The 9720-nt window shown below is 46.1% G+C and overlaps 1 protein-coding gene across 2 annotated transcripts in view; it reads left to right on the top strand.

Annotated features, from left to right (window-relative positions):
* fbxw5 (F-box and WD repeat domain containing 5) overlaps positions 1–9720 on the top strand; it is a 36818-nt gene that overhangs the window by 23588 nt on the left and 3510 nt on the right. The window contains exons 5-7 of one of the 2 annotated variants that reach the window (XM_043719804.1): positions 4010–4475; positions 6834–6981; positions 7113–7325. In XM_043719804.1, the coding sequence (XP_043575739.1) occupies positions 4010–4475; positions 6834–6981; positions 7113–7325 (827 nt within the window). Of the gene's footprint in view, positions 1–4009; positions 4536–6833; positions 6982–7112; positions 7326–9720 lie in introns of both variants that reach the window. The other variant, XM_043719803.1, reaches the window with a different exon arrangement.

Below are 9720 nucleotides of genomic sequence, written 5' to 3'. Positions count from 1 at the left end.
AGCAGAGACCAAGACCTTTACGGTCGGTGGAGTTGTGGATGGTGACGAAGGATGTTGTAGGCTCCAGAGAGACATAGATAAGCTGCAGAATTGGGCTGAGAGGTGGCAGATGGAGTTTAATGCGGACAAGTGTGAGATGATTCACTTTGGTCGGAGTAACCGGAATGCAAAGTACTGGGCTAATGGTAAGATTCTTGGTAGTGTAGATGAGCAGAGAGATCTCGGTGTCCGTGTACACAGATCCTTGAAAGTTGCGACCCAGGTTGACAGGGTTGTTAAGAAGGCATACAGTGTTTTAGCTTTTATTAATAGAGTGATTGAATTCCGGAACCATGAGGTTATGCTGCAGCTGTACAAAACTCTGGGGCGGCCCCACTTGGATTATTGTGTACAGTTCTGGTCACCACCTTATAAGAAGGATGTGGAAGCTTTGGAAAGGGTGCAGAGGAGATTTACTAGGATTTACTAGTCTTAAGAGGAAAGGCTGAGGGACTTGAGGCTGTTTTCGTTAGAGGGAAGAAGGTGGCGAGGTGATTTAATAGAGACATATAAGATAATCAGAGGGTTAGATAGGGTGGACAGTGAAAGCTTTTTTCGTGGGATGGCGATGGCTAGTACGAGTGGACATAACTTTAAATTGAGGGGTGATAGATATAAGACAGATGTCAGAGGTAGTTTCTTTACTCAGAGAGTAGTGAGGGTATGGAATGCTTTGCCGGCAATGGTAGTAGATTCACCAACTTAAATGTACTTAAAGTTGTCAAGAGTAGTAGGGGTGTGGAACACACGGCCTGCACAGTAGCAGACTTGCTAACTTTAAGGACATTATCCAATGACCATTTAAAAGATATGGATGAAAATCAAACAGTGTAGGTTAGATAGGCTTCAGATTGATTCCACGGGTCAGTGCAACATTGAGGGTCTGTACTGCACTGTAATGGTCTATGTTCTATTAAATTTGCTAACCATACAGTATTAGTGGAGACAGGTCTGTCTCTATAACACTGCGGTACAGTACTGGGTTGGGACCTGTCTCTCTATGACACTGGGAAACAGTACAGATGTGGGCAGTACTTAATGTCGTTTCAACCAGGTTCCTGCTGTTAGAAACAAAATTCAATAAAATTTAGACGAGACCACCAAAGCTGGAAACAAGACGATTTATTCTACGATCTTGCAAGAAAGGACCCCAATTGCAGAGAGCAATTGAAGTGATGATTATTCAAACTACTACAGTTATACTTTTGAGCTGCGTGAGGTCACCTCTCCAGACTCCTGCATTACCCAATCTCTCTTAGTATTTTGCCTCTGCCCATCTATGCTCCACGCCCATTGCCCCCTTCCCCAGGCTGGCAACCTTCCTTCCTGTAAGTGCTGGGAATGATCTGGTTTAACATTTTGTATCATTTCTGCTGGTACATTCCATCCTCGGACATTTCATTAACTTGTATCATTTTGTGTAGCCCAAGCATTTCGGTTATCTCAGCTTTTTGCTGAAAACGTAATTTTTAAAAAGAACTTATTTGCTATAATACTTACACACCAAAGTTAGTATTTAATTAACCACACTGCAGGTGTTTAGGGAAGAGTATCTCTACTTTTCAGAGTTAATAGTTCTCTTGCTGTACCCCTTTTCTGTATGCTTTTTCTATATCTGCCAAAACAACACTTTTCTCCATTTCTAACACTGCCAGCATCCTGAGACTAAGACGTTGACCTGAGATAATCATGCTGTGGTTAGCAGCATCACAGTAATAAAAAGGTTGAGACTGTTGTCCTGACTGAAATGATGTTTTGAGAATACGGTGCCAGTGATGGAGGATACGGTACCAGTGATGGAGAATACGGTACCAGTGATGGAGGATACGGTACCAGTGATGGAGAATACAGTGCCAGTGATGGAGAATACAGTGCCAGTGATGGAGAATACAGTGCCAGTGATGGAGAATACAGATTCAATGTCCTATTTCAGGATTGATCTGCAATTCGAAGGAGGTTCCCTCCTGAGTGGTGGCAGTGCTGTGAGTGCAGTGAACACCTGAGGCCTGGCAAGGGACCAAGGACCAGGGAAGCAATTACAGAGAGAAATCACTGGGGTTAGAGTACTGTCTGTGGTTCTGAAATGCACGTTATAGGAGGGATATGATAGCACTGGAAAGGTCAAGAAGAGATTGACTCAGCTGGAGAGTTTCAGTTGTGAAGAGAGTTTGGACTGGCTGAGGTAGTCCCCCTTCGGTCTGCTCTGCTCCGAGGAAAACATGATTGAAATATTTGAAGGTTTGAGGGGCATAGATAGGGTAGACAGGAAGTAACCTTTCCCCTTGATAGAAGGCTCATTGACCAGGGAGGATATATTCAGGGCAGGGGGCACTCAGTTTAAAAGACATGTGAGGGAGAAAGAAAAGGGAATGTGGAACTCCCTGCCTGTAAATATGGTAGAGGCAGAAACCCTCATAACTGTTAGTCAGTATTTAAATGCCAAGGCGCACAGGGCTATGGGCCAAGAGTTGGAAAACAGGATTAGAATTGTCAGGGGGTTGTTTTTGAACAGCATTGGTATGATAGGCTGAAAGGCCTTTTTCTATGCTTGACAATTCTGCCGCGGAGAGTAAACTTTTCAGGTTGAGGTTTCCTAGTTGTGAACAGTCTGCATCACTGGCACCGTATTCTCCATCACTGGCTCCGTACTCTCCATCACTGGCACCGTATTCTCCATCAGGGCACTGTATTCTCCATCACTGGCACTGTATTCTCCATCACTGGCACTGTATTCTCCATCACTGGCACTGTATTCTCCATCACTGGCTCCGTACTCTCCATCACTGGCACTGTATTCTCCATCACTGGTACCGTATTCTCCATCACTGGCACTTTATTCTCCATCACTGGCACTGTATTCTCCATCACTGGTACTGTATTCTCCATCACTGGCACCGTATTCTCCATCACTGGCACCGTATCCTTCATCACTGGTACCGTACCCTTCATCACTGGCACCGTATTCTCCATCACTGGCACTGTATTCTCCATCACTGGTACCGTATCCTTCATCACTGGCACTGTATTCTCCATCACAGCACTGTATTCTCCATTATTAGCACTGTATTCTCCATCACTGGTACCGTATCCTTCATCACTGGCATTGTATTCTCCATCACTGGTACCGTACCCTTCATCACTGGCACCGTATTCTCCATCACGGCACTGTATTCTCCATTATTAGCACCGTATTCTCCATCACAGCACCGTATTCTCCATCACAGCACTGTACTCTTCATCACTAGCACCGTATTCTCCATCAGTGGCACTGTATTCTCCATCACGACACTGTATTCTCCATCACTCGTACCGTATCTTCCATCACTGGCACCGTATTCTCCATAACTCGTACCGTATCTTCCATCACTGGCACCGTATTCTCTGGTCACCCAGGACCCTCCTGAGCCTCTGCACAAAAACAAAAATTGCTGGAGAAACTCAGCAGGTGTGTGGAGAGAAAACAAAGTTAGGTTTTTGAGTCCAGTGACCCTTGAAGTTGAGTTCTGAAGAGCACGTGAAACGCTGTTTCCCTCTTCCCAGATGCTGCAAGATTTGCTGAGTTTCAACAGCTATTTCTGTTTTTGTTTTGTTTCAGATCTCCAGAATTTGCAATTCTTCATTTTAATTCCATGTCTTTGCACTTCAGTGCTCCCCTAAAAACACCCCCTGTGTGGTCCACTGCATCTATTGATAGAGATCTGGCTCATTCCTGTCCAATACTTTTCATAACTGTGTTTCTTTAGTGTTCTGATGCAAGGTGGAGCAGCTCAAACATGCACTGTCTTTTTCTCCCCATCAGAGCTAGTTCTCCCAAAAGGCTGAACTCCCAGCATTTCCTGTTTCTGTTGCCCAATTCCAGCACCCACCGTGTTCTGCTTTGGCCCGTGTGTAACATTGAGGTCTGAGTGCTGAGGGCTAGTATGTTGCCTGTTTATCTTGAGTCTTAATGCTATATTCTACCTCACTCTAGGATATCGAATCGGAGAATATAAACGTGGTGAAGAGGCTGTTTCAGCTACAGAATCTGAACGCCAGCACCATTCGAACTGTCATGGTGGCAGACTGCAGCCGCCACAACACTCCCGACCTGCTGCTGGGCTCCGAGGAGCAGCCGAGTGACTCCAGCCCCCAAGTGTTTGACCTGGGCAGTGACAGCGAGGACGAGGTGTGCACCAGAGCAAAGCACAGGAGTGAGAGCCCAGGAGAGGTCATGGTCAGCAGCCAGGATGGCGAACAGAGAGATGGGAATGTATTCTCCGATGGGGAGCAGCCCCTAATGGATGAAAAACAAATTGAAGCAAGGGTGGCAAAACTTTTTCTACAGGCCAAAACGAAGCCAGCAGACATGAGTCTCCTGTCGGAACAGCAGACAAATCCAGACAAAAAGTACTTGATCTTCACCACAGGAAGCCTTACATATACTCCCCATCAAATAGGTAGCTACCAACTCCCGCGGCGAGCTCTTGGTCACCAGTACGGGTTTTGGTGGTGTGATGGTGAGCAGCTTGCATTTATACAGCACTGTCCCAAGGAAGGAACAATGGTGAAATAACATTTGACTAAAACAGATGTGGAGATGTTCAAGCAGTGAGGTAGATTTTAAGGACCATTGTAAAGTAGGTAACAGAGAGGGGTAAATAATATCATAGGGTGGTTACAGCACATAAGGGGACAATTTAGCCCATTGTATTTGTGCCAGTGCTCTACAATTCCCTGTAACCTCACCAATGTTTCCTCTTCAGAAATTGGTCAAATACTGCTTTGAAAGGAGCGGCTTGGTGTCTCAGTGGTTAGCACTGCTGCTTAACAGTGACGGGGACCTGGGTTCAATTCTACTCTTGGGCAACGGTGTGGAGTTTGCATGTTCTTCCTGTATCTACATGAGCTTCCTCTATGTACTCCGGTTTCCTCTCAGTCTAAAGATGGAACAGGTTAGGTGGATTGGCCATGTTAAATTGCCCACAGTGTCCATGGATATGCAGGCCATGTGGATTCGCCATGGGAAATGTGGGGTTACGGGATTGGGTAGGGGGGGTGGGTCTGGGTGGAATGCTGTTTGGAGGGTCAGTGGAGACTCAATGGGCTGAATGGCCTCCTCCATGCTGGAGGCATTCTGTGAGAGCTTCATTGACTCTGCATCTCTGATCCTAACCACTTCTTGCAGGAAGACATTGGTCTTGATGTCAGCATTGCTCCTTTTGCCAATCACCCGAATCTGCGGCCTCGCTTTTCGATCCTTCCACCAATGGGTTTCTCACTTTCCACACTGATTTGAACACCTCGAACTGACCTTCTCCAAAGAAAGTGGTCCCAGCTCCTCCACTCTAGCCTCCTCGCTGAAATCCTTCGGCCCTGGAACCATTCTTGTCATTCTCTTTTGCACTTGCTCCAATGTCCTCACATCTTTCCGAACGTGCAGTGCCCAGAACAGAACAGCTATGATTTATTCAGTGTTACAGTAGGGAAAGAGGCCTTTCAGTCCATTGAGTCCACACTGACCCTTTGAACAGCATCCCACCCAGACCTATCCTACCCCACAATCTTGCTTTCCCACGGCCAATCCACCTAATCTGCGCATAGAGTCATAGAGATGTACAGCATGGAAACAGACCCTTCAGACCAACTCGTCCATGCCAACCAGATATCCCAACACAATCTCGTTCCGTCTTTGTACTGTGGGAGAAAACCAGAGCATCTGAAAGGGAGCTTTTTGATCCTTATTTTTTTGAAGTCTATAGTTTGGATGTTGGGCAAAGGAGAGGAACAGGGTTGGTATTATCAGATATCAAGTGAGATACCAAATAATCTTGTCTCTGCCCAGTCAAAACATCCAAGGAGCATGTGGAAACAAATGTACTGGGCATACTTGTCCCTCGTTTTGAATTGATTTGTATTTGTTAACGGTTTATGAGTGTTGCTGTATGGGTCAGCATTTATCATCCATCCTTCATTGGTCTAGAACTATGTGTTTTGCTCAGCCAGTTCAGTGGGCTGTTAAGAGTCAGCTACATTGCTGTGGGTCTGGAGTCACATGTAGGTCTGTAAGGGAAGAAATGCTGCCATTCTTCTTCAGAAAGATATCAGTGAACCAGATTGGTGTTTATAACTACTGACAATGGCGTCCATTAATAGGTGCAGTGAGACCAGCTTTTAATTCCAAGTTTTAGTTATTGAATTCGAATTTCACCACTTACTATGGTGCGGTTCAAACCCAAATCCCAAGAACTATTTTCCCCAGAACTGATTATCTCACTGGATTTGTCAAAACTCTGTCTGCGACTGCCATAGCGATAAGGGCTTAGATTGGGTAGAATTTGTTAAGTACATTCAGGGAAGTTTCCTCAAGCAGTACATGGAGGGTTCTACTCAGAAAGAGACAAAACTCGACCCGCACTTGGGAAATTGGGCAGGACAGGTGACAGCGGGAGAGCACTTAGTTCTATTAAGTTTCAATGGTCACTGGTCCCAAAATAATTATGGAACAGGACCAAACTAGTCAGTTTAATAAAAGGTGAGAGGGGAAAGTATAAAAGGGAACCTGAGCGGCAACTATTTTACACAGAGGGTGGTACACATATGGAATGAGCTGCCAGTAGAAGTGAATGAGACAGATACATTAATAACATTTAAAAGGCATTTGGACAAATACATGGATAGGAAGGTTTAGAAGGAGATGGGCCAAGTGCAGGGAAATGGGGTTAGCGTGGATGGATGGAGATTTGGTCGACATGGAGCAGTTCAGGCCAAAGGGCCTGTCTCCATGCTGAAGGACTCTGTGACTCTTGTCATTGCAGGTATTAAACAAATTTTGCCTCAACATATGACGACATCAGGACCTGTGTTAGGAGAAGAACGAAGCTCCAACGAGTTCTTTGATGCATTGGACTACACGATTGATGTCCACGGTCACATCATAGGCATGGGTCTGTCTCCAGATCACAGGTCAGTCCTCCCTCTCCATTCTGCCAAAGCATGCAAAGACTGTGAATCATATTAGAGACACCAGCTTGCACATCAGCTCCTCGACTACTCACCGCTTTGTGGTTCTGATACTGCATTCTTCTTCCTCACAGGTATTTATACGTGAACAGTCGAGCCTGGCCCAAAGGCTGTATCATCAGTGATCCGATGAACCCTCCACCCATTGCCGAGGAGATTGATATCCATGTGTTTGACTTGAAGACAATGCGGGAAATCACTCAGACTCTGAGGGCACACACCGCCTACACCCCCAATGATGAGTGCTTCTTCATCTTCCTGGATGTCAGCAGAGATTACGTTGCCAGGTAACGGATTGGGTTTTGATTTGCCCCTGTTGAGCCTCTCTTTAGATTCCACAGATGCTGCAGCCTGATCTCCTCTACCACAATGGCTACTCATCCTTCAGGAGGAGTGGGAAAAAAGGGCTGGTACAGTCAAGGTAGTGAGAGTCACAAGGAAGAATCCATATCTCTCTCTATTAACTCGGGGATGGTCGCCAGGCCCTGACTCAGTAACAACACCTGTGTAGCTTGGTACAACTACCTCGGTTTGGCTGAGGGAGTTATACCTGTTCTCAGGCAGAGCTAATCTTGTCTCCTCTGCATGTTTCTTGAAGGTGGGATCACCAAGGCTGTATTTCAGCCTAGCAACATCCTGGGGTCCACCCGTTCATAATTCTCACTCTGAAGCCAATCCAGGTCACCGTGTTGATGTGAAAACTCACCTGATCACACTGGGGATAGCACGGCCTGTGGGCCATGCCATCATTCTGGTTAACTTAGGCCCCTAGCCAAACTGTTCTAGGACAGCTACACCACTGTAGTTTGGTAATTTTCCCCATTACTAGGTTGATAGCAGAAATGTACCAAAGGGTTCACTGCTGGGACCTTTGTTATAATACTTGGATGTGAATGTAGAAGTTATAATTAATTAAGTTTACAGATGACATGAAAATTGATGGTGGTGTTGATAGTGAAGAGGACACCCTGACGTTGATGAGTTAGTAAATTGGGCAGAGCAGTGGCAGGTAGTATGTAGTTCTGGTAAGTATTAGGTGATACATTATTACATCTCCAAGAAGAAAGGTTATACACAATAAATTGTAGGGAGTACTGAGGAACAAAGGAACTTTGTGTTTTTCAGAGATCAATGGACTTGTACAGCAGGTAGGCAGGGTGGTGAAGGCAGCATATAGGGAACTTGCCTTCTTTATCTGGGGTATAGAATATAGGAACAAGGAAGTCTTGTTCCAACTTGATACAACATTATGGAATACTGTGTGCAGTTCTGGTCACCACACTATTGGAAGGACATGTCTGCATACACTCTAGTGCAATCGAGATTCACCATGATGTTGCTCGGAATGGAATGTCTCCGGCTGGGCGGGGATGGCTTGGGTTTGTTTTCCCTGGAGCAGAGGGGATCTGATCGACTAGACAAAATGCTGAGAAGCAGAGACAGAGAGAGTTGTGATAATTGCTGCCACGTGACAGATGGATCTCCGATCAGAGAGAGCACAGCTTTAACGTGAGGAGCAAGTGGTTGAGAGGAGAGCTGAGAAAACAGTGATCACCCAGAGGAGGATAGAAATATGAAATGTGATGTCTGAGAGGCTGGTGGAGGTAGGTACTCGCAAGACTGAGTATACTATGCACGGGCATTTTAAGTGCTATGGACCAAATGCAGATAAATGCAATTAGACAAACTATGTCGACTAATACCAATGGGCTGAAGGGCCTGTTTCTATGCTGAATGACTCTACAGTTTTGATAGGGCTCCATTATTCCCTGCTTGCTGGAATGCTGTTTGATTGCCACCTTGTAGTCAATAGAAATCAAAAGGATTTGATTGTTGAATATCAGTCAATCTTCAAGTATGCCCAGTCCATTGTGGCTGGGAGCCATTACCTTGAGGAACTCCTGCAGATAGTGTCCTAGGCGCAACTATCTTCAGCTGCTTCATGACCTTTCCCTTCATTAATGAGATCAGTAGTGGGTATATTCACTAATGGCGGCAGTTTTCAGCACCATTCCTGAAGCAGTCCATATCCAAATGCAGCAAGATCCGGACAATATCCAGACTTGGGCTGAAAAGTGGCAATTAATATTGGCACCACGCAAATGCCAGGCAATGACCATCTCCAATAAGAGGAAATCTGACCATTATTTGGTAATGGTGAGGTGCCTTCCTGAAGTAGACCCACAATGCCCTTAGGAGAGTATTCCAGGAGTTTGACCCAACAACAGTGAAGAAACAGTGATAAATTTCCAAGTCAGGATGGTGAGAGACTGGAAGATGAGCTTGCAGGTGATCATGTTCCCATGTCACTCCTGCCCTTGTCCTTCTCAGTGTAAGCAGCTGGGTTTGGGAGGTGCTGTGTAATCTTTGGTGAATTTCTGCAGTGCATTTTACCGATAGACCACATCCACACCCTCCATCACCAACACCTCAGCCAGATCCACCACAGTACATACTGCTGCTGTGTGGAGGGGGATGGACAGTGGCGGGTCAGGCTCGGTGTTGGGAATGGTCAGTGAGGGGTCGGGGCCGGTGTCGTGGGCTTGGGTCAGTGAGGGGTCGGGCCCGGTGTTAGGATGGGTCATCACGGGGTCAGGCTTGGTGTTGGGAGGATGGGTCAGCGAGGGGTCGGGCTCGGTGTTGGGGGGAGGGGTCAGTATGGGATCCGGCCCGGTGTCGGGG

Source organism: Chiloscyllium plagiosum, chromosome 30 (assembly GCF_004010195.1).
Source record: "Chiloscyllium plagiosum isolate BGI_BamShark_2017 chromosome 30, ASM401019v2, whole genome shotgun sequence".
NCBI lineage: Eukaryota > Metazoa > Chordata > Chondrichthyes > Orectolobiformes > Hemiscylliidae > Chiloscyllium > Chiloscyllium plagiosum.
Note: the sequence above shows the minus strand (reverse complement) of the source record. Positions and strands in the feature narration are given on the sequence as shown.